This window comes from Triturus cristatus, chromosome 7 (assembly GCF_964204655.1).
Source record: "Triturus cristatus chromosome 7, aTriCri1.1, whole genome shotgun sequence".
NCBI classification, from domain to species: domain Eukaryota; kingdom Metazoa; phylum Chordata; class Amphibia; order Caudata; family Salamandridae; genus Triturus; species Triturus cristatus.
In genome coordinates, this window is record NC_140590.1 from 225,917,830 (window position 1) to 225,943,586 (window position 25,757).

General features: G+C 45.8%; 1 protein-coding gene across 1 annotated transcript in view; it reads left to right on the top strand.

Annotated features, from left to right (window-relative positions):
* LOC146809271 (alpha-tectorin-like) overlaps positions 1–25,757 on the top strand; it is a 324,857-nt gene that overhangs the window by 68,701 nt on the left and 230,399 nt on the right. The window contains exon 4 of the mRNA XM_085616088.1: positions 22,495–22,628. Within this exon, the coding sequence (XP_085472214.1) occupies positions 22,495–22,628 (134 nt within the window). The remainder of the gene's footprint in view (positions 1–22,494; positions 22,629–25,757) is intronic.

A 25,757-nucleotide genomic window follows, 5' to 3' on the forward strand; every position in this document is an offset into this window, starting at 1 on the left:
CAGTCCCTCAGCTGATTCCGATGGAACAAACAGGCCAAGGTATCAGAACGACTGTATCTGAGGTCAGTGGTACCAACGGAAGATCGCACGCCGGAAACACATCCATCTCGTAGACAAACAGCAGATAAAGAAAACAGCGACAGTGAACATTGAGGTAGGGAGTCACAGCACAAACTTCGTACTAGACAGTGGAACTACATGCAACATCATGTGTATGTCAAAATATGAGAAGGTGAGAGTGAAACCACCACTATCACCGCCCACTGTTGATGTGTTAACCTGGGGCTCAAGGACACCAGTGGTGAACATGGGGAAGTTCATAGGGACACTGACGTACAAAGAAATGTTGGTAAAGGAGGAGGTGCATGTACTACGAGCAGACATTCCAGCACCCTGTCTACTAAGCAATGTCACTGCACAGGTGATGGGTCTTTTAGCAATGACCTACAACATGTCAGAGCGACAGAACATTCTGAGGGAACGTCCAGCCATACTACAAGGACTGGGCAAACTAAGAAACAAGCAAATAACATTACACATCAATGAAGCAGTTAAGCCTGTGGCTCAGCATCACCGAAGAGTGCCCATACATCTGCAACCACATGTGGAAGAAAAAACACAAAGCCTTATGGTGCAAGACATCCTAGAGCCAGCTGGCGGACCGACCCCATGGGTATCTACGATAGTACCAGTACCAAAGAATAACACCTCAATGATACGCATTTGCGTTTACATGAGAATACCATACACGGCAATTGAGAGGGAAGGACACCCAAGGCCTCACTTGATCAGCTGTCTTACTGGCTCATGCAGATTCTCAAAGTTAGACCTTTGCGAAGGATACCATCAACTGGAGCTTGATCCACAATCGTGATACATTACGACATTCTCCAACCACATGGGTTTTTTTAGCTACAAACAACTACGTTTTGGAATATCAGCAGCAGCAGAGATACTTCAAGAGATCATAAGACAAGTTATCCGGCCGGTAAAGAACAGTTTGAATTACAGTGACAGCATCCTGGTATTCAGTCGTTCAGATGAGGAGCACAACAAGGCCCTACTTGAGGTCTGCAGCCAATTGGAACAATCAGGCTTGACCATAAATGAAGACAAGTGTGAACTGGGAAAAAGGGAACTAGTATTCTTAGGACACTTCTTTTCAAAAAAAGGAATGAGGCCGGATCTCAGAAAAGTAGAAACACTGTAAAAAGCATGGCCTCCAACAGAAGTAGCAGAAGTTAGGTCATTTCTTGGGTTAGCAAGCTACTGTGCTCGATACATAAAGGACTTTGCCACAGTTAGCACACCGTATCAGGACCTAACAAAGCAGGGTCAGAAATTTTTCTGGACACATGAATGTGGCAGGGCGTTTGAGGCCATAAGACACGCAGTAATGGCTGTAGACCATCTTGCCTATTTCGACCCATTGCTATGCACTGAGCTCACTGTTGACGCCAGCCCGGTAGAGTTAGGAGCAATCTTGGTACAACAAATGCCTGGAAAAGATTCGCCAAGGCGCATTGTCGCATATGAGAGCAAGAGCTTATCGGACATTGAAAGAGCATACTCACAACCAGAGAAGGAAAGTCTAGCAGTAGTGTGGGCGTGTGAACACTACCACATGTTCATCTACAGAAAAACGTTCACCATTGTAACTGACCACCAAGCTCTAGTAACAATATATGGATACCCAAACGCAAAGATACCGCCACCCATTGAAAGGTGGGGAATAAGACTGATGGACTATGACTTCAAGATCGTGCACAAGCCGGGAAAGGAACACAACCCAGCTGACTACATGTCTCGGCATCTCCTACCACAGGCACCAGAAAACACTTTCATGGCAGAAGAGTACCTACATTTTGTGTTAAGGCAGAACACTCCCGCACCAATAACAATTGAAGAGCTGGAACGAGAGACAACAGGGGATGCCACAATGCAGGCCGTCAAATCAAGAACATGACAGCAAGGATAGAGACACGTAAGCAACAACAGTACCATGCGAGAAGGAGTAAGCAGAGAAGAAATGCTGGCATTCAAAAACATACAAGAGGAACTTTCAGAAACAGAAAGAGGAATGACACCAAGAGGAACAAGGATAGTAATGCCAAAAGCATTGCGGCGGCAGACTGTAAACCTAGCACATTATTAGACTGATTTATAGCGCTTATGGCTGCCCCAGCAACGGGGCGTCCCAGCACGACCCTGACCAAGACCAACACCCAGGAGACAGACACAAGAAAACGGCTAAACATATAAAGATTTGGCAGGGCCGGAAAAGAGCCAGGTTTTTATAGCTTTGCGAAAGGCCAAGTGTTTCTGAATAGTTCTGATAGAAACCGGTAATGAGTTCCAGAGTTTGGCGGCTAAATTCCGAAAGGAGCGGCCACCTGCTCTGGCTTTGAAGACGCGAGGGGTACAGACTAGGGCGCAGCCAGCCGATCTTAATAGGCGACGTGGGGTATAAGGCTTAAGTAAATTGGCTAAGCCCAAAGGGGCCTGACCCGATAGAATTTTATGCGCCACACATAAAGCCTTAAACTGGACGCGTTTTTCCACAGGAAGCCAGTGCAACTTAGGAAGCAAAGCGGTCACTGAGCTCGACTTAGGAAGACCTACCAGCAGCCGCGCAGCGGCATTCTGGACCCGCACATGAGTCCAACAGAGGCATAGTAGCAACAAAAAATATGCTGCAGATGTCAGAACATCCAGGGGCAGTATGGACAACATTGGCAGCTGATTTCCATGGGCCATTGGACACTGGCAACTAATTGCTAGTGGTCATTGATGAGTACTCCAGATTTCCCATAGTACGACACGTCTGTATGGTCAACATCAGAGACTGCAACATTGCCGATACTGGATTACATTTTTGCAGACTGGGGTTCCCCACAAATTATGAAGACAGACAATGGGCCTCCTTTCTCAGGAGAGGAGTTTCGCAAGTTCATGGCCTACCTGGGCATTCACCACCAGAAGGTAACGCCCCTGATTCATGGGAAACATCAAGAAAGCAGTCCAAAGAGAAAAACTGGCACAGATCTCTGTAGGCCAGCCACTCTGTCAAATATTGAGAGACTACCAAAACCTACTAATAGCTCCACAGGACGATGCCCAGCAGAATTGGTGCTGGGAAGGACAAGCAGGACAAAATTGCCCCAACTAGAGGCAAAAGCACCACCAGAACACAAGAGCATTGCAGCAACAGATCAGGAAGTGAAAAACAAAATGAAACTATATGCGGACGTCAGGAGGCATGCCACATCATCACAACTGAAGCAAGGGGACTCAGTTCTGGTGCACCAAAGACAATCAAGAAAATCAGACAGTCCGTTCTCAGATGAACCACTGACAATATTAAATGTCAAAAGGCCAATGATAACAGCTGCATCAGGCCCGTACCAGATCACCAGAAATAGCTCACATTTCAAGGAGCTCAAGACATCAGATGAGGAAGGAGGAGATACACCATCCAAGAGCAACGCAACATATGACAAAGAGGACGGCATGGACAGCATGGGAAGAATGGCACACAATAACGAGAGACAAGAAGGGGTACCAAACGAAAGGATGGAAGGGTCATGCCCAAGGAGAGTGAGCAGGAAGCCAAATAGACCGATTGAGGAAATGCAATGATGGGGGTCAGAAAGCATCTCCCTCTCTCTCTCTCTCTCTCTCTCTCTCTCTCTCTCTCTCTCTCTCTATCGCCCTCTCTCTCTCTCTCTCTCTTTTCCATCGGTTTCTTGTTTTCTTCCTTTCCACAAAGGGGGAGATGTCGTGACCTGGGACAGAGGGCACTAGGACCCTGCACCCTAGTAAAAGAAGGGGACTGCAACCAGACACCATGGTCAAGGAGTGGGGACGGGACATTGGGAGACCACGAGGACAAGGGAACAGACATGCCTGCGAGCACGGATGGACAACCAGAATAAAGAAAGAGAAATCACCTACCTGTCTCTGCGTGCTTTCTGTGTGGCAACACGACAGGCTTGTAGGTATGTGTATGTGGAGGCTTGCCTACTCAAGGTGCAGCAGCAGTTCAGTGCTCCACTGAGCTCTGTGCAACAAAATGACAGGTTCAGGGCCCAAGGTAGGCAACAGGGTGGAAAGTGTCCATGAAGCGGGAGCAACAGCAGCACTCCCCCACATGGCCAATCATTACGAACCATCCGCCTCATCCCCAGTTGCAGATCCTTTCCTGGAAATGGTGGTGCCATATTGAGGAAGTACTGATTGCAATTTTTCAAAGATTCCTCATACTTTCGATTCAATACCCTTTTCATAATTCTCAAAATCTCTTATAAATTTGCACTGCTTTCCCATTTGGATGTCATCCTCTTATTTAGCCACCCTGATTCCATATCACTAAGGAACTTTTCTATAAATTCTTTCTCCTTGTATGGTATAAGTTCCTCCTTGAAGTTATTGCTCTCTTTCAGTGTTCTCTTTCTGTAAAGACATGCATAATTTATTAAGATTTCAAGCCTTGTTCCTGAGCTCTTTGTGGAATCTATGTGCCCATTTCTCCAGCATTTTGGAATCAGCTGACTCATAAGTAGGAACAGTAAATATTCTCAAGCACTTGGGAATAATGCGGTTATCCAGGTAATATTTAAGTGAGGAACCTTCCCACCATGTTGCCACCTCAATTCTTATCAATTTCTCCAATTGCCTAAGCTTTGCCATCCGATCTTGGCTGTTGTCCTTATTTATCATTAGGTTTTCTCTTTTGGTGACTTTAGAGAACATAAATCTGTCATCCCTAGCTCTGTGTGCTTCCCGGCTTACCACCATAGCCCAAAAAGAAACAGGCGAAGGTGAACAAAAATGTATCCACAGGAGAAAGCCTCCTAATTGGCACTAACTCTTTCCCTCCTTGTATAGTCAGATATGTTCCTTTCCCCTCACTCGCCACACTACATTAACTATAACTCACACCATTTCCATCTAGTACCTATAGCCTTGCAAATTACAGAAGTTAGAGCATTTAAAATCAGTGCAGAAATAACAAAACTTATGACGTGAAATTACATGATTTTCCTGAACACACTGCATGGTAGTTGCGAGTTACAATTATTGTAGTGTGGCGAGAAGACTGTGCCCAGAGGTACGCAAGATGTGTATATAAGGTGGCGCGTTATGTAATTGAAATGTGAGTTCTAAGTATCACTTACATTTATGTGAAAATGGTGCTTAAATACAAAATTTTGAAAAAATGTCTATAATAGCACAAATTCTAATGTTTGTGTAGTTAAAGTTGGGTTTGTTTACTATACATAAATACATTTTGACTAACTATAACGTATGCTTAACCTGTGTTTTTTTGTGTGAATATATATATATAGAGTTACAGTTAGGATCCAAGCTTCCATAGGAAAACAGATGTTTCTTTTGCCAATAACTTTGGCGCCGCTTGACAAATATCCATGAAAAATTCTCAAAACTTCCCCTTTTTGGTTCAGCTACTGTGTTGAAGGTTTTGGGGTGATCCATCAAGCAGGGGCCGAGAAAAAAGGAGGGGCCCAAAACCCGTTTTCCCCATGTTAAGTCTATTAGGATTTTTCATTTTGTGAACACAACTACAACCCAAACTGCTGAATGGATTTGCAGCAAATTTTGGCAGGAAGCTAGATGTTGGTCCAGAAAGCGTGATTTTTGTGATCCAGAGTAGATCTGTTTAGTAGTTTTTGAGATATCTAACTTTAAAAATATATAGATATCGTGGGGCACAAGTCCTTGCAGTGGCCTCATGGATCCTACAAAAATGTGATCAGCTGCCAACGCTTCATCCATGAAGTCTTTGCAGCCATCTTGGGATTTGGCTTGAAACTGAGTCCTGGAAAAAAAGTAAAACATAAAAGATAGGGGGAAGGGTATGAATATCCTAGCCCCCAGATATGGTGGGGTGGTCCCTCAGGGACTCTACTGGGGGTAAAGACCATTAGTCGCGTGTGGATCCACAAATCTGTGGCAAAGTTTTTTTAAAAATCAAGTGCGGACTGCTGTGCTTGCTTTTGAATAACCCCTGGGTGGGCAAGGTCCCAGGGGCATTTGATGAATATAGGAGGGGTGCACGGGCCCCCCTCCTAGGGCTCATTAAAGCCCCGTGGACTACCACCTCCCTGAGGCTAATTCCATATAGTGGGGGGAGCCTCGCTGACCCCCCCTGCCCAGGGGACTGCCACCTCCCTCGGGCCACTTTTAATTATGCATGTGGGCACTGTTAGATTTGGGGGGCTCTAGTTGGCAGAGTTAGGTACCTTTGACCAAATAGGGACCCTTGCGTCTAGTCAGGGTAAAGGGGTTCACTCCTAAAATAACCCCTGCACACCCCCTTGGTAGCTTGGCACGAGCAGACAGGCTTATCCCAGAGGCAGTGTGTAAAGCATTTGTGAACACATACAGTAACCCTGTGGCAACACTACAGATGGACACCACACAAGTTCTCTTTAGATGCAAAATTCGACACTTTGAGTTCAATGTACTTTGGGATGCGTAACGCTATACAACAAAAGTGTTGCAGAGAAGGTGATGCGTTGGTTCCTTACAATCAAGAACGGTGATGCGTCAGTTCCCTACTGATGCATAGGGGAGGCGTCGGTTCTTTTCTGCGAGGGGGGTGATGCGTCGGTTTCTTACTGCGCTTCTGTGGCAGTGCGACGCGCAACACCATGATGCGATGAAGATCCGGTGCAATGAAACAAAGATGGCGTCTTCTTCTTGATGCGACACGATGCGAGCTGCGACAGGCCCTGCGACACGTTCACGCTTCCCGGTGATGCGGCGGCGACTGATGCGACGTCGATCCTCTTCTCCGGCGATGCGAGGCGCTTCGGCAACGATGCGACGGCCATGTGGCGACTCAATGATTCTTCTGAGTCACGACAGGCCCTGTGACACGCTTACCAGTGATGCGGCGGGGTCTGCTGCGACGTCGATCCTCTTCTCCGTCGATGCGAGGCGCTTTGGCAACGATGCTACAACTGCAGCGGCGACACGCTTTCCCAGTGATGCGGCGGCATCTGGTGCGACGTCATCCTCTTCTCCGGTGGTGTGAGGCACTTTCGTGTTGTGAAGCGTCAGCGGCAGCTCGGAGACATGCTTCTTGCTCGTGAGTCGCGCTTCCAGCTCCTTGCGACACGCAGTCCCTCAGAAAACCTCGCACAGCAGCAGGCACTTCCAAAAGACTCTTGGGAGCTGGTTGGTGAAGTCTGTTGTCCCTGAGACTTCAGCAGGAGGCAAGCTCTTTCTCAAGCCCTTGGAGATCCTTCACAAGTTGATGAAAGTACACACAAGGTTCCTCTCTCCTTTCCTTGGCAGTTAGGCAACCACTGCAGGCCAATCCCCCAAGCAGCACTTCAGCTTAGGGATAGTCTCTCCTCCGTCTCTCTGGTTCCTCTCCTCAGCAAAGGTTTCTTCTTATTTCCCAAAAGTGATCTAAAATTCTGGGGTCTGGGTCCCCCTTTTTATACACAGTTTCTCTTTGTTCTCTGAAGGCAGAGTGGCCTTTGCCTTGTCCAAATCAGTTCTGGTCAGTCCTGGAGCACTTTGTTGACAAGACTCCTTCTTTCCTTTCACAGTGTAGGCCAGGGACATCTGACGCGCCACAGGAGGTGGGGCCAGCATTGTGGAGGGACGGCACAGCCCTATTCAGGTCCCAGGTGCAACTCCTCCCACCCATCTGCATGCAGATCTCTCTATTCAGCCCTGTGCTGACTCACCCTGTCTCCTGGAATCCCCCAGCCCCTGTCACTCAAACTCCAGACAAGGAATACACAACCTAGCAGAGAGAGGCTTGAATAGTTAGACAAGGAAATACCTACTTTCTAAAAGTGGTATTTTCAAACACAGCATGTTAAAACCAACTTCACTAAAAGATGTATTTTATCATTCTGAGTTCAGGCATACTAAACTGGAATTTCTACCTAGTTCCCTGAGTCAGGTAGGATTATAAGATGTAATAATCAAACTGCCCATTCTGGCCTATGAGGAACAGGTAGCCTTGCAATTGAGAAAAACGAAAATGCCTGTACTTCACTATTAGGACATGCCACACACACCAGGGCATGTCCTAACTTATACTTACAATGCACCCTGCCCTTGGGCCTAACATAGTGGTGTCTGATATGAAGAAAAGGGAATGTTTAGGGACTGGCAAGTGGGTGCATTTGCCAAGTCAGCATGGCAGTACCAGACTGCACACAGGCTATGTAATGGCAGACCTGAGACACACTTTTACAGGCTGCTTCTGTGGGTGGCACACCCATTGCTGCAAGCCCACCAGCAGCATTTGATTTACAAGCCCAGGGCACAATCAGTGCACTATACTAGGGTCTGACCAGTAAATCAAATAATCCAATCATGGAGTCACTAATCCATGCATCAATTTACCATAGGGAGCACTGTGGCACTGGACAGCAGTGGCACAGTGCCCAAAGCATCTATAACCAGCAAAAACACATGAGGCAGCAGCAAAAAATGGAAGGGAGACCCACGCTAAGGTGCCGGGTCTAACAGGCACTATATATTTTCACTGAAAAAAACAAAGGTTACAGAGACATTATAGTTAGGGGCAGATTTTACTTGTCCAAAACCAGAGAAATTCAGCAGTTATAGTTTGCTGATCTAACTATAACTTGTGCACCCGCAATGCACTGTTCACATATTCCATCACTCATGACATGGTCAGTGACATCACTGATGACATCTCAAATGACATCCCTGATGATACCAGTGAGTGTAAGTGTTTTTTTTAAAATGTTTATGAGTGTTAAATATATATACACCAAGGTGAATCAGTGTATGTAAGAGTGCCTGTAAGGATGAATCAGTGGGTACATGACTGACTGTATAAGTTGAAAAGTAATAAAGCCCCGGGACCTGACGGTATTCCTCCGGATCTCTTCATATAAGATCCAACTTTCTGGGCTCAGGTCTTTGCTGCAGTAGCAAACGCTGCGGCAAGGATAAGATGTCCTGAGTCCTGGGCTACCTCAACCATAGTGCCAGTTTTTAAAAATGGTGATCGAGACAGTACACACTGCTATAGACCGATTTCGTTGTTGGACTCGGTATTTAAGGTGGTGGGCCGAGTGCTTCTAGACAGGTTGACTAGCTGGGCAGTACAACACGCTATGTTATCAGATGTACAGTATGGGTTCCGCCCAGACTGATCTACGGTGGCCCAGTGCCTTAACCTGACCATCATTCTTAATAAATACATGGTTGCCCGTCCCGGTACCATTTATTTAGCATTCATGGACCTGTCTTCTGCGTTTGATTGCGTGAACAGGACCAAACTTTGGCAGTCCATGATAGATATTGGGGTAGACAGAAACATCATTTACTTTCTAGAAGATCTTCATCATGCAACTAAGGCCTATGTCAGATTCTCGCAGGATTTAAGAGTCTCACGTACTTTTGACTTAAGGAGAGGTGTACGCCAAGGCAGTATTCTAGCACTCTTCTTGTTTAATTTATATATTAATGATTAAGATAAAGCCATATTGTTAACAGGGGTAGATTATCCTCGTGTAGGCAGACGTGATGTCCCAGTCCTACTATACGCGGATGACGTGGTCCTTATATCTAGGACTGCTAGGGGGCTACAAACCCTGCTTGATGCTTTCTCTGCCTTTATGTCAGATTGGGATCTATCCACAAATGACTCTAAATCCTATGTTATTCAGGTGGGTACTCTCCCCCAAAAATTATTTCAATTTAATGTAGGTTCTGCTAAAGTACCCTGCACTGAAGTTTTCTCGTACTTGGGGGTCGTAATGGACGAGCAAATGAAATGGGGCCCTCTAAAACAAAGGAACAGGAGAGACCTGGTGCGGGTGAATGCCCTCAACATACCATGGCTCAGATATATCAAGAGCAGTTTTGTAGGGTTAGGAAGAGCCGAATTGTATACTATCCCTTAACTAGTAACCAAAAGGATGTTAGGTTAATAAGGGAGTCTATTAGCAGTTTAAGGAAACTTGAGAGGGAAGAGATGGAATTGAGGAAACCTAGCGTCCGTAAATTTTTTATGTTAAAAACAGCACTACTATTTGAGCCTTATCTCCTGGGGTTTTTAAGTATTTATGAACGTTTTTTATTAACCAGGTTTCGCCAGGACATTTTCCATTTCTTGCTGGCCATACCTAGGGGGAGCGGGGGGTAGCAGAGGCAAGTTGTTTGCACTTTACGTTATTTTGTAAACTTCATGAAGTCCCCCGGAAAACCTTTATTGCACCGATCTTAAAGAGGATACATTTTAAGCAGGCCAGTCCAGCTCTTATTTATTTACAATTTCTGAATGACAAATGTATTTTTTTTGTTCTCAGCTACCTGAAACCTGCTATGAAGATCAGGGCTAGCTTTGATTTAATGTCAGTAATGGTCAGGGTCAATGTTCATTCCAATGATATATATACTCTAGAAAAGGCCTTGGGACCCATTCTTTTAATTATTTTAATTTTTAACTGAGGGTGAAGGAGATATGTACCTAACTTTGCACCTTAGGTTTTGGACTAATATGGACTCTTGTGGAATGTAACTTAACTGCGATGAATTGTGTTATTATTTTATGAAACTTTTATGTATTGATAACTTTTATGGTTTTTTATGCTGAAACCAAATAAAGTTGATTGATTGATTGTATAAGTGAGTGATCTGGTGTCTCTGTGGATGTATGGGTGAGTAACTAGGTTGTGTGAATGTCTGTATCCGTTGGTCAGTTGGTTTCTAAGTGACTATATGGGTGTGTGAGTGGGTATGTGAGTTTCCATGAGGGTGAGAAATTGGTTGTCTGGGTACCTGTATGATTGTATGAGTATCTGTGTGGGTGGGTGAGGGGGTGTGTGACTGCCTGTATAAATGACTAAGTGAGTGAGTCATTGGCTGTATTGGTTAGAGAGTGCATGTGTGAGGGGCTAGATGAATGGATGTGTGTATGGCTATGTTAGTGAGTCAGTGCATGTGTCAGTGGTATATGGGTGAGTAACTGGCTATGTGAAAGGCAGCATAGGTGAGTGATGGGGTATGTGAGTGTCATTATGGGTGAGTGAGTGAATGTGAGACTGGCTGTATTGGTAAGTTTCTGCTTGTGTCAATGACAGTATAGGTGAGTATGTGTTAGTATGTATATGATTAGTTGAGGAAGTGTGAGTGTAATGTATGTTTGTATGATTGACTGTATGGGTGACTGAGTAGGTGTTTGAGGAGCTCCATAGGTGACTGATTCAGTGACCGAGTAGCTGTATGGATGAATAAGTGGATATGCCAGTGGATGTATTAGTGAGTGAGGGGGTGTATGAGAGGCTTTATGGGTGAGTGAGCGGGTGTGTGTGTAGATCGATGAATCAGTGAGTGGGTATGTAAGTACTGGTATAGGTCTTAATGGGTTAGTGAATAGTTGTGTGGGAGTAGGAGTGGGTGTAAGAAAGATTGTATAGGGGTATGAGTGGGAGTGTCAGATATTCTGTGGCTGATGTCATCAGTCATGTCATTTGAGATGTCATCAGTGATGTCATCAGTGATGTCTCTGACCATGTCATGAGTGCTGTAATATCTGAGGTCATAAGCAGTGCATTTCTGGGGCGCATGTTATAGTTAGCTCAGCTACCTATAACTGCGAATTTCTCTGGTTTTCTATGAGTAGAATCTGCCCCTAACTATAATGTCTCTGTAATCTTGGGTTTTTTCAGTGAATTTCTAATGTTTTTTAAATGGTAATTCCTACCTATAACGTCCTTGAAACGGTTTGTTTTTTTTCAGTGAATTTCTAAGGTTTTTTAACTAGCAGTCACATTTGCAGAGTAGCTGAGAAAGGGGGCTGGGCCACCGGACAGTTCTCAGGAATCCTGGTGTGTAAGATCTACAGGAGGTACCAGGAGGGCTTCTTGTCCCACAAAGTCCCCCAGGAGTAAGGTGGCCTTCATCTCCCAACCAGTAGTGCACCACAATCCGCATTTGCAGAGCGGTGGAGAAAGGAGACCTGGCCTCCCAAGACCTGTTAACAATCCTGCGGTGTGGGACTCACTGCAGATAACAGGATGAGTAATTGGACCCCAAGGACATCCTTGGGGGCCAACTACCACTCCTGTTAACCACAGTTAGTCCCACACAGGGGATTGCTGAGACCTGGTAGGAGGCCACGCCCTTTTCGCCACCACTCTGCAAATGCACCTCCTGGTGCACTACGGGTAGAGGGATGAAGTCCCCTTGGCTATTGAGGGTCCTTGGGGGCCAACTAACCCTTCTATAAATCCAGTAAATCCCACACAATGAGATTAATGAGAGGTGTTAGGCGCCCACTCTCCCTTTCTCAACCACAGTGCAAATGCACACCCTGGTGAGCTACTAGTTGAGGGATGAAGTCATCTTGGCTCTTGAGGGTCCTTGGGGACAACTACCCTTCCTGCCACCTCCAGTAAGACCCACCACTGGATTGCTGAGAGGTTGTCAGAGGCCACGCCCCCTTTCTCCACCACTCTGCACATGCTCCTCCTGACACACTTCTGTTAGGGGAAAATTGTCTACTTTAGTCCTGAGGCCCTTGGGAGTAAAGTGGAATTCATTACCCAACCAGAAGCGCGCCAGGAGGAGTGTTTGCAGAGTGGAAAGGGGTCGAGACTTTCGAGTCCTCTTAGCAATCCTGCTGTCTGGGACTTACTGGAGGTAATAAGATGGCTTGTTGGCCCATAAAAGGCCCTCAGCATTCAAGAGGATTTCATTCTCAAACCCCACTGCACCAGGTGGTGCGTTTGCAGAGTGGTGGTGAAGGAGGTGTGGCCTCAGGCAACTTGCTAGAGGTTTTTTTCATTAAATATTTGTCTTTTAGGGAAGGGGGGCTAGGCAGCCAATTTCAGCCCCAAGGACCCCGTCCCCAGGGCCAGTCTTTTTTTTAAATTGGGTGGAGACTACGCGACCTCCCTACCCAGACCGATTATGGACCCCGGGACCCCATCCCCGGGGCCAGGCCTTTTCTTTTTTCTTTATGTCTTTAAAAATGTAGAGGGGCCACATGGCCCCCCTTCCCAAGGCCTATTTTGGCCCCAGGGACCCCATCTCCTAGGGTCCACCCTTTAGTTGTTTTAATCGGAGGTGGGCCACGTGGCCTCCCTCCTGAGGCAATTGTCGGCCATGGGGATCCCACCCCCAGGCCTAGGCCTTTATTTATGGCCTCTCCAGGCCTATTTTGGTCTGGCGTTCATTGATTTTATTTAAATGGGGAGGCAGGCCTGCACGACCCCCTTCTCCGGGAGCAATTTTTTCCCACAGCTTACCTCAGCTCCACGAGGGGGGCCGCACGGCCCTCCTCCAACAAAACTTAGGCCCTGGGGAAGTGGTGGTCCTCAGAGCTACGGGACTGCACAGCCCCCATATATTATTTACTATGCAGTTGCCCTGAGGAGGTGGAGGATCCCGGGGCTGCGTTGTGGGCCTTGGCCCTATGCATTTATGTGAATTAGCCCCAGAGAAGTGGAGGTTCCGAGGGCTGCATGGGGGGCTCCTGCCCCGCTAAGCACTTTAATTTATTATAGCCCAGGAGAGTTGGCAGTGCTCAGGGTTGCGGGGGGCCATGTGTCCCACACATGTATGTGAATTAGCCCCTGAGAAGTGGTGGTACCCAGAGCTGCATGGGGGGCTAGAGCTTCCCCACGTACTATAATTAATTACAGCCTTGGGGAGGGGCTGCGGGGGGTCATGCCCTCCTGTATTTCCTTTCTGTTTAGCCCCGGGGAGAGGTGGTCCCGGGGGGATGCGAGGGCCTGTGAAGGGCCCCCAATAGTTATTTTTATTTGCCCCCGGGACTGGCTTACCCTGGGGGGGCGTAAATTAAACAAAGGGCTTCGTGTTTTTTTTTTCATTTTCGGCAGCAGTTGCAAATCCAACGCCACTCCCACCGAAACATTTTATAATAATGTTTTTGGGCAATGGGGGTCCCTGTGGGACCCCTCCAAGAGGCCTATGTGATGAGGGTGCTTCTACCCTGCCCCCTTTTCTTTTTTTAAATGTTTTTGCTTGAGACTCAGCTCAACCAAGTCACAAGAGGGCTGCCAACACTTCCTGGTTTGAAGTGTTGGCAGCCAATCAGATCTCAGATAAGAGATCGGGAGGGGTTGCGGATCCACCGCGACATGTTGTATATCTCAGGAATCTTTACATTTCTCAGCAACTACTGAACAGATTTACACCATTTAATAAAAAGAGTGCTTACTGGACCAAGTGCTACCGTTCTACAAAATTTGGTGTAATTCCATTCTGCAGTTCAGACTGTAGCCGTGTCTAAAGTTTCCTATGAAAATTAACATGGAGAAAAAGCGTTTCAGGACTCCCCTTTTTCTCAGCCCACACTTGACGAATTACCACAAAATTTTCAAGACAGCAGCTGAAGTGACTGTCCTGATAGTTTTGAAAATGTCACGAAGATTTGCCAAACTACGCCAAAGTTATTGGCAAATCAAAAATAGCTCTTCCTATGGAAACTGCATTCAATATATTTATATATATATATATATGTATATCTAAACACACACACAAACACCGATTATACAGTTATGGTGCATATACGTCTAAAAATCAAATGTTATTGCATTGGCAAGCATGTACACTTTAAAGTACAATTTGGAGCAATTAGTTAACCTAATGCAAAAGTGATCAGAAAGAAGTTCATGAAGGAATTTTAGCTCAAATCTTCAGGGTTTATGTGTTCAGTTTTTTTCAATAAGCAAGTGCACTTTTTAAGTGAGGGAAGATTTTTTTTGTTGTACAAGCAGGTAGAACATTTCAACTCCTAGGCGCAACAACCCAGATTGACCTGATCTTCTTGTAACAGCATTTCTTTTGGATTAAAAGAACAATGTTATGCTCTTGTGTCAGGTAAAGTAAAAACTAGGGGTGGGCGGAATTTGCGAAATTATCGCGAAAATGTTAAAAATCTCCGCAAACACGCGGAAATATCGCGAAGATGCGGAAGTTTTTTTCCCACCCGTTCGCGGTATTTTCTGCATCGTCGCGGCTCGCCAACTTACCCATGTGGTTGCTCGCGGGCGCGGCCATCTTGTTTTCACTTGTCTCGCGGTGCATGATCGCGAGAAGAAAGACGTGATCGCGCGACGAATGACGTCACTGCGGGCGCGAACTGTCGCGAGACAGCGCAAATGGCTACCAACAATCCAACATCTCATGGAGAACGCGACCGGATCGGGAAAACTTGTCGGCGAACGCAGGGATTCAGGTAAGGCAGTGGCGCGCATGCGAGAATGTATTATTTTACAGCGCGAGCAAGCAAAAAATTTCTGGTAAAATGCGGATTGCGGAAATTTTGACATTTCTGCGCTCTCCGCGGAACGCGAAAATGTAAAATTATCGCAGTTTCCGCGACCGGAACGGAATTTTAGTCCAGGCCTAGTAAAAACATAAATGTACTAGTTCTGAGGAAAATGCTCGGAAATATCATTTATGAAGCTCCATCCTTAGCTTCAACACACTTTTCTGGGAGGACCTCTGTTTTACAGGTCAAAATTGAAGGTCCTAGCAAACTGCCTGCTACTCTATGATAATTTGATGGCAAGTTTGGATGACAAAACTACCAAAAAACTGTAGACATCTAATATTTTCAGACGTCAGCAATCCAGGATAATAGAATGGAATAGCACTAGTATATAGTGGTATAAACGCCCACATAAATATTGTGTCCTCAATACGATTTACAACAATATTGCCCCACTGGAGTTAATGTTAGAAAATTCACATCTAAAGGAGCAATATTTTTTGGTAATAATAATTAGACCATGATATTTTTGTCAATTAATTTTTTTGTTGGCGAGATCCTGACATTTAACTAAGAGAACACTAAATTTTATGTGTTTTGTGTGAACAATAGAACAAAATAGGTGGCATATTTATGCGAGAAAAACAACATATCATTTAATTTACCCTAACAGTCATCTGCAAAAATAAGAAGTTGAAATGCGTTATTCCAAAATAGAAACATAAATATTGTCTTACGGGTAGGCAAACGTATTGTGGCTTACCGTATTTAGCAATAGAAATCTTTGATGTGAATGGTGTCTCAGAGATGCTAAAATACAGGGGCCCAGATTGACGAAGCCCTTGCATTGCCATTGTCAAAATCAGTACTTGCATGGCATGGTCTGCTGCAGTACATTCCGTGTAGGTGCCAGGGGCGTAACACAGGCCCCCGCAGCCCCTGCGGGGCAGGGGGGCCCCAAGCTCCAGGGGCTCCCCTTGGCAATGCACTCTGGCCAGAGAGCTTCTGATTGAACCTGGAGGGGGCCCCTCTTCGTACAGTGCAGGGAGGTCCCCTCAATGTTCGTTACGCCAGTGGTAGGTGCTGGGGTGCAAGCACAACATGTGCCCCCCTGCATGCACTCCATGGCGCAGAGGCGCAAGGGGGCCCTCCAGGCCCCCGTTGTTTTCACACTGCCACACGTTTCATGGCAGTCGCACTGCCATGAAAAGTGTGGTGCTAAGGCAACCCATAAAATGTTTGTCGGGCCACAGCGGCCCGACAAGCATATTGCGGCCTTAAGGCTGCTGTGCCACCACCATGGGATCTCTGATCCCTGGTAGTTGCGGTGGTAGCAGGGTGGTTTAACCTTTGGGCAGTCTACCACTGCCGCACCCTCGGGAGTCTGGCAGTCTGTGGACCGCCACATTTGTAATAAGGCCCTAAGGCATGCCAAGCCACCTTGCGTGACTCAGCATGACTTAGGAGATATAGAGCAATGCAAGGCAGTGCAAGTGGCTACCTTGCATTACAGTGTTGGGAAGGCATTCTATGGGTGGAGAGTGGGTGTTACAAAGCATCCACCCATTAATTTTGGCACATTCCCAGTTTTACTAAGACTAGCAGACCTGGAAATGCTCAAATTGATATGCTTTCCAAAAAGAGGTGTAACAAACAGAAAAACCTTTATTTCAGCATGTTATTTTCTCTTTCCATGTGTGCTGCAGAATACAGCACACGTAGAAAGAGGAAAATGTGACGGAGGATTGTTTTTGTACAGGACGATTTGCCTTCCTGCACAAAAACATTACTGTCTGGAACCCCATGCACCATGGCGCAAGAGTGTCTGCTTTGACGCTAGGCTGCACTGTGTGCACCTATGCAGAAAGATAGAGGAAATGTGCCTTAACTTAGTAGCTATGGTGCATCCCTGCTCTCTCCTTTTGATGCAGCACAGCAACATGTCTGGCTGCATTACGCTGCATCTGATATAGCAAATCTAGGTTAGGAAAAATATTTGCTTAAATAGATGATGGGTGTTAAATAAACTGTTAGAAGTACTGTACAGACACCGAAAAAATTCATGTTCATACATTTGCTGTGCTTAGAAAGGCTGATGAAACTCAGAAAATGCCCCAATCCTATAGATCTGATGTGCTATAAAATACTTTAACTAACGAAGCATGATGGCTTGTGAATGCATCCTTCATCCTTCTCCTGACAGACTTTGACCTTTTGCATTTTGCACTAGGCATAGCTTTTGTTTCTCCAGCACAACCATGACGTTTGTTGTGCAGTTTGTTACAGAACAAGAGCATCCACTACACGATGAGCAGTCTCTAGCTGTCTTAATCTGAAAAATTGGTTTTATCCTAAGGACCACTGTTGTAATCTCTCTCCTCTTCTCCTGGTACTCTACTCTGTGGTGTTCTTCTCTTCTCCTTCTCCAGTGGTAGCTTCCTCTCTCTCTCCCCCGCCCCTCCTCCCTCTTGGAACGTTCCACCAGAGTTCACATTGGAATGTTGACAGACTGTCAGTTGCGGAGAGTGGATGACAGAATAAAGACGCTTGAACTTACCTGCTTAAGAGTTTTTCTTCATTATAACACTGGCGACGATTTGGAGAAGGGGGCCACTCCTGTCATCTCCCCTTTCAGTGCTCTCTCCTTTCTGCATTCGGATGAGAACTTCTTCGTGTCGGTGCCTGTGAGGAGGCTGAGTTGGGGCTATTACCGGCTAATTTATGAAGTACATGGGAGTTCCTGACTTGACCCCAGACCATCGTGGATCCGACGAACCTGCTGCGAGGTATTTCCAGAGTGTCTTCTCTCTGTCTCCAGCTACATTACAGATCCGTTGCTGAGTACTATTGTGCGTTGGTCACCACAAGTATCGTCATGAGGGGACACCCCAGTTTATTCCTTACAGTTCTTCCTGGGGCAAGGGTCTGGTTGATTTTACTGACTGCTACATTTATTTCTCAGCCCTCTGCATAGCCCTGAGGCTGCTTTCCTGTTTTGTTTCTGCGGTAAGGAGAAAGGATTTATCCATTAGTGAAATTTGAGCTGAAGCCTGTGGGTCTCATTCCTGTGAGGTGCGCTGCCGTCGCTCTCACCCTCAGGAGTCGGCGGAAGGTGGGGGTGTTCCTGCGCCACTTTATTGGACTTTTGCTGTGAGGGCTGTGGATGTGTGCGTCCTTGAACCTGCGCAGCTTTCGTTTTCCCGGTGGGCATTTCTTAATCTGAGGACGCGCTGAGGCAAGCGCCGTGTGGGGACACTACATATTGTTTCACCCCATTGAGCCAGCGCTGCAGCAGCTCTTCTTAGAGGAAATTTCTCTGGAGTTTCAAAGGCGGCGGACGTCCTGTGAGGTAATTTCCTCTCTGAGGGGCCGGCGCGCCAGCTTCTGAGGGACGTGCTGCTATGCGGTAAGCTCGCAGTGCACTCTGGAGGTCCGGCGCCCCAGCCGTGTGTGAGCCGTCAACCTTCACTTCATTTCTATACTGTGGGCGGTCCTGTGGTTGCCTCCTTCAGCGTGAGCTCCTGGGGAAGCAGGGTGTTTCAACTGCCTCAGATTGAGTTTGGGTACATCTGCACTGCCCACGCTACTGATCAGAAGCCAACGGAGAGGAGACAGACAACTTCACCATTCATGCAATTGACATTACGAGGTTTGCGGCAGCCCTAAGTAAGAGGGTACATTTGGGGAACGTTCTGGGCCATAATAACTTAGACTAGCCATATTCTGTTACTGTATTGTGTGGTTACTGCGGTGATACACACACCAACTTTGCACTGCTTATCAAAGAGTTCATTACCCTTTGCGTAGTCACTGAAGAGTATTTCTCCTTCCAGTTTCGTTCCCCTAGGGCGTTATCACTCACAGTTTGGGGAGGACTCCTTGTCCGTACAACTGTGTCCTACGTCGCTGTCCTCCTTGGTCTGAGCACTGTGTGTGCACCACTACACGGTGACACGCACACCTTCCCCACCTTCATCATTGGACCACTGATCATCTATAATTCCATGCATGTTTTTCACCTAGAGTGTCAAAAAGTGAATATTACCATGTTGCGATGAGCCGCTGAGGGTGTGTTGTGCTTACTGGGTTCTGTGTGAATAATTAAGTTTCGTACATGTTCAATTGTCTAGAGTATATACAGAGTATTAGACTTGTAAGTACTTCCTACAAGCTAAATTTTCCTGCATGCTTCAGGTTAGAGTGTAATTAGAGTATAGTAGGGTCCTACCTGACCTTGCTGCGTTTGCCCAGATTGTACTTCACGTAGTTGTTTTTACGCATTGAGAGAGCTATACTATTTCTCTCTCCCTGTCCTGGCGTATGTTCCCTGTTTTTCCGCCCTTTTTATATCTAGGTTCTGGTGCCACCTTCTGTCCAGTGGGTAGTCCGGTGCAGCCTTCCTTGATAGCCCACTCCTCCCACTATGGCGGGACAAGCTATGAGCCAACCTCCTCCGTTCCTCAATGAAATCGGGGAGCCCGAAATTCACTGGAAGGAATGGATACATTTATTCGCCTCATACCTCATTGCCATAGGCGGTGAAAGGTATTCACCAGTTCGCAAACAACACATATTGTTGCATAACCTAGGCGTACAAGGTAGGAAGATTTACGACACCTTACCTGAGCCAGATCTAGAAGAGGATGAAGAGGACACGGATGAGTTTAAAGTCACTCTGTTAAAGTTAGAAACACATTTTGGTGATAGAGTAAACGTAGTTTTGGAGCGACATAAGTTCTTTAGCCGCATCCAAGGTAAGCAGGAATCGGTCATCAATTATATTGCAGCACTTAGAGGTTTGACTCAACTATGTGACTTTGGTGAGCTTACTGACTCACTCATCAGGGACCAACTTGTTAGGTGCACAAACAATAGTCGTATCCAAGAAAAGCTCCTGGCAAAAAACCCCACTTTAAAAGAAGCGGTTAGTATAGCAGTCTCTGTTGAACACACTGCTAAGTGTATCAAAGAGATGAAGACTCCAAATGACATGGTTGCCAATGTTCGCAATAGCAGTGATGCACAGGCCAATCCACGTGATAGTGAAGTATTCAAAGTTAGACCCGGAGATGTCAAAGATGGCCAACCTGTCAGTGAAAAGGGAAGGTTGAAATGCTATAGATGTGGCAGCAGTAATCACCTTGCAAATGATGTACGTTGTACTGCCCGGAATGTCACGTGTGTAAAATGTAACAAGAAGGGGCACCTGGGTAGAGTGTGCAACAACAGTGAAAACCATCGAGTAAAAGTAGTACTCCTGGAGAGGACTTGGTTCCCAAGTATGTTTTCCAAGTAAAAGCTAGGGACTGTCAAGCTTCCCCAAGTTCTCAAGAGCATTTCAGTGACTACAGGCCTAATGAACATCCTAAATGCACCATCTTTGTGAATGATAAGCCTATAGAGGTGTTGGCCGATTCGTGTGCCCTGGTTACCTTAATCAATGTTGATGTCATAAATTAAATTTTTGATACCTCTTGTCTCAAAATGTTGAAACCTGACATTTCAGCAGTAGGGTACGCTGATGAGAATATTCCTTTAGTAGGGATGATGAGTGTGTGTATTAAATTCTAAGGAAGAGCGACAAGGGGCAAAGTATACATGGTAAGCAAAGGGTCTAATCTGTTGAGTTGGCAGCATCAAAGAGAGCTGGGGATTATACTCAACCCAAACAGTAAAGATCAAGTTCTTGTAGCTGAGGAGGTGGATGAAACCAGCAGGGATGTATACAATTCTTCTGAGTTGTTCAATAGAATAGGCCAAAGAGTAAATAGCATGGCATGCGACGTACCTCCCACGGGAGTGTATAACATTTCTAGACAAAGTGCCAAAACCCCAGTTGAAGGGGGGGTGCCAGAGTTGATTCATTGTGTATCAGGATGGATGTTGTTAAAAGGTTGCCTGCAGAGAATATGTGTAATCTGTCTAACAATTCCACAGCAGTTCCAAAAACTCCATGGACTAAGTTGGCATTGGAGATAATCTGTCCCAGGGGACAAACAGGAGTCGTAAAGCGATTCTTGATTGTTCTCATGGATTTCACATCACACTGGATTAAATACGTGTGTGGCTCACGGGTATCGACAAATGTCCTTATCGATTTTTTAAGAGACTCATTCGCTGGCGAAGGTGTGCCAGCTTGCATAGTCACCAACAACGACATCATATTCTCATCCCATGAAATGAAGACATTCCTTGGTGAGTTTGGCATCAAGCATGAGGAATCTATTGAATATGGCCAAGGGGACAATGACCCCATTCGGATGTCAATGCTTTGGATCAAAAATCTCACTCATCTAGCTTGTACCAACAATGTGGATGTAGATAAGGTGTTAAGAGAAAGCATTTGGGCATATCACACCTCTGCTGATTGGAGAACGGGGGTTACCCCTTTTGCTTCCATCAGGGGAAGAGATCCGATTGCCAACTATGTAAATCCCTGATTTGTCCTTCAAGTTAAATGTTTCTTAATGTGTATCTGGGTGTTTTTTCCCCTTCCTTGTCTGCTGGCGCCCCGCCTCCCAGATTAGGGGTTCCCATCCTACACGTTAAGCTTTGTTACTTCACAGGTTTCCCATGCCCTCTCTCCTCCTCTTTTCTCTCCCAGCTTTTTCCCTGTTTTTCCTTTCCCTCCGTAGGGAGATGTGTTGTAATCTCTCTCCTGGTATTCTACTCTGTGGTGTTCTTCTCTTCTCCTTCTCCCTTGGTAGCTTCCTCTCTCTCTCCCCCGCCCCTCCTCCCTCTTGGAACGTTCCACCAGAGTTCACATTGGAATGTTGACAGACTGTCAGTTGCGGAGAGTGGATGACAGAATAAAGACGCTTGAACTTACCTGCTTAAGAGTTTTTCTTCATTATAACAACCACCTTAGCACCTCCACATGCAGTCATCAGCACTGATGAATCCCACACACTTGCTCTTGTAGGTAGAGTACTTACATCAAAATAAAACATGATACTGAGAATTTAGTATACATTACTTTAATAAAAAGAGGACCTTAAGGCAGCAGATGTGAGTTATGGCCTGTTCTGCACAGCATAAGAATACAGACTGTAAAAAACATTCTCCTCACTGCATTGCTTCCATTAGAGTGTAAATGCACTCAGACACACACTTGTGTGTATAGTGTGCATATAAAATCCATTGGAGAGTCCAATTTCTCTCAAGACTATTTTGAAAACAAACTGGTTGATGCACTTTAATGATTATCACTAATGTTTTCATTCCAGGCAATCCTGTGATGTACCCATATGGACTGAGTTTAGGAGACACGGCAATGATCAAAGTGGATGATGGCAGCACTGCCCTTCTCCCCATTTCTGTGGTATTCCGCTTCTTCGAACAGACATACACATCTCTTTATGTAAGTCTCATTGTTGTGCAGATCACCGTGTTTAAGTGTAGCTTCTAAAGGACCAGCTGATTCAAATCAAGCCTTCACACGTATTACTGTTATTTAACAAAATGCAATGCCCTTGCCCGCAACGTGCTAAATGATGTGAGGAATCAATCAATCCAAATTGGTTGCAAATTTTCCGAGTGTGTTTTATTCCTCTGTGCACCAACCATATCCAAATGGCTCACAAGAGATATTCTAGCACAGTCTGTAGGCCACATCCCCTCCGAACGGGAACAGAACCAACCACAGATGTACCCTGACCTTACCGGATCTCATCAGTGAGAGGCATCTCTCTGGCACATTCAGATCTATCGCTCTTAGATTTAGAAATGTCTTTTTATTTGATTGAAATACTCCTAACTCATATCACGAAGGTACCAGTGAGTCGAACAGAACAATTCCCAAAGTAAGAATGCGGTTCAAGATAAAATAGTGTTGTTTGAGCGTCATACATGTTATTATCTGCGACAGTTATGTGGGAGATGAATATGTTTTAGTCGACAGAACAAATGTATGATGTTATCTGGCAGACAAACAGAAGAGGAGGAGACCTTCGAGACTCAGGAATGGGCCAAGCAGAGTATGTTCACCTTTTTGGTTTCCTAATTAATGACTGTCCAGCTGTATACAAGCTTTGCAGTGTGATCCAGCAATGACAATGACAATCAATTTTTATTGCATGATTACTTAAAACCATTATACATTTGTGCAATTCAAAAAATAAAATATCATGCTATAAAGTGCAGCGTTGATGAAGGAGAAACGTCACAAAGGTGTGTGCAATTCATGGTAAACGCATAAAGTGCAAGCAACTGTTAGTGTCATTGATACTTAGTAACAGCAGTTAAAATGCGAGAGACAAAATAATGCTGGAGTTATTACATCCCATATATGAGGTCTGTAGTGGACACGTAATGAAATACAAACAGCTATTAGTGTCATGATAGTAGTAGCAGTAGGTAAAATGCAGTGGTTAAAAAGCGAGACACTAAAATGGTTCGAGGGATTAAAAATTCCAGGTTAAGGTTGGTGAATGGGTGTGGATTTGTGGCCTCCAACTTATAGTTTGCTAAGGTCTTCACAAAAAGTGGACTGTTGTGAGGGACACATCCAGTAAACTGCAGCAGCAATGAAGGTTCTTGGTGCAAAAGAGCAAAAGTTAAAATACAGAACACTTTGTTAAAAACCATTAATTCATGCAGCTTATTGGCCAGTGGGCAGGGCTAGGCCATGGTTTCCCTTTAACAGTGAGCGTGCATAAAATATACATTTCCCGAACTTGGCCATGTATGCCACAGTTTCCAGAGTGTATAAGAGCTAGCCTCTTTGGCCGAGCAGGTGCCCTGTTGCAAAAAGATTGGCCTCTGTAAAGTTCGGTGGACGTGTTAAGAGTGCCGGGCAGCAGAGTCATATGTGTGCCAGTGATTCTCTTCTGTAGTTGCAAAGTCTACAGTGTATGATGGTATCAAGGGATTTCCAAGTTGGGTTCAGTTCTCTAATGAACAGGCGACCCCCTCGCCTAGGGGAGTCGCGCCCTTAGTAGCGCCACGGGGTTGAGCATCCTCTGGGGCCCCTGGACAAGGAAGGGGTTGGCTGGCTGAGGTGATGTCATTGTGAGGCACGGAGAAATGAAACCTAGCAGAAACAAAACTTAGCGGGTATTTAAGGTTGTGCCCTGGGGGGTTTCGTTCGGTTTGTCCCCTCGGACCACAGCCTGGCCACCGGAGCATCGTCGACCACCCACCCACCTGGCAGAAGAGCAAGGCTGCATGGAGGCGGAGCGCTGACAGTTAACAACAAAGAGGGATGCACAACAATGGAGGTGCAGCCATTCGATGGACCCCAGGAGGGGGGTAGGTTCCACGTGTGCAGTGGGTCAGTGGGGAGGAGGGACTGACCTGCCGGTAGTCTTGGACTCCACTGCCCTAACCCACAACGTATGGACTAAGTAGAATCTTGGGGTGGCTGCCTGTGTTCAGGTACCCTGATTGGCCGGTGCGGTATGCAGTGCCCTGGATGTCAAGTAGTTCATCTGTTGACTGTAGCGCCTTTGGGGCCTGCCGGCACAATGTGCGCAGCAGAGTGAACATTGGTGGCCGAGACGGCCAAGTTCAAATGTACGGCCAAGTTCTAGTGTACGGCCGACTAAAGGAGTTAAAGTATAAAGTTCAAATGTACGGCCATGTTGGTCTAGTGTATGGCCGAGTTAAATTTAAAGTGTAATTCCGTGCTTAATTCCCTTACTGCCATTGACATGTAGATGCAACTAAAGTGTGATGCTGTGAATAATTCTTATATATCCAAGAAGGATACTTTCTTTTGTAATGGTCTATGGAAAATTACTTGATTTGATGAAAATAAAAGGCTACGCCGAGGACAACATACCCTGATTCTGAGAGTTCTTGGGCGCAGCGGGCGATAGGGACACGGAATTTGGGGAGGAGGGAATGTCACGTTGTGAGCATACTATTGGAAGTAGCACTAGACTTGCCAGCAGAATTTGGTTTAAGGCATGTTTTCCCACTGCCTGATGAAGATGGAGCTTGCCTGGGTGGCTTGTATGAGGTGTTGTTAGAGGGACGGGTAAGGCCTTTGACTGCAGAGCTTCCATGTCCAGTTTTGGTTAGTAAGAATATAATTGATTTTTTATTGCTGATTTTAGTCTTGTGTAGTTGATAGCATTTGTGTCCCAGTTTTCCACAGTAAGTTTCAGACATTCCCTTGCGGCTGTAAGATTTGTTTACCAAGTGTTTTTATCTTTTGTGAGAATAGTTTTAATGAGTGTCTTCATGGTGTCTTCAGGAGCAGTATTGACTCCAAAAAGTACTTTGTCAGAGCAGCCATGAATTCAAGTATTTGCGGGACGAGGCTGAACTCAAGCCTGATCAATGAGTTCCTCTTGTGGAGGACAGGTGAAACAGGTTCTTCCAATCTGTGCTTGAGATCTTTTCAGGTTCAGTCGACAGCATACCGGGGAATGCCTGCTGAGCGAAGTTGATCGAGGGGGGCAATTTTGCACGAATTACCCTCCATATAGCTGTGGCCCTTGGGCTGTCAAAGGCGGAATTTAATTTGCAGAGTCTGTACGTGACC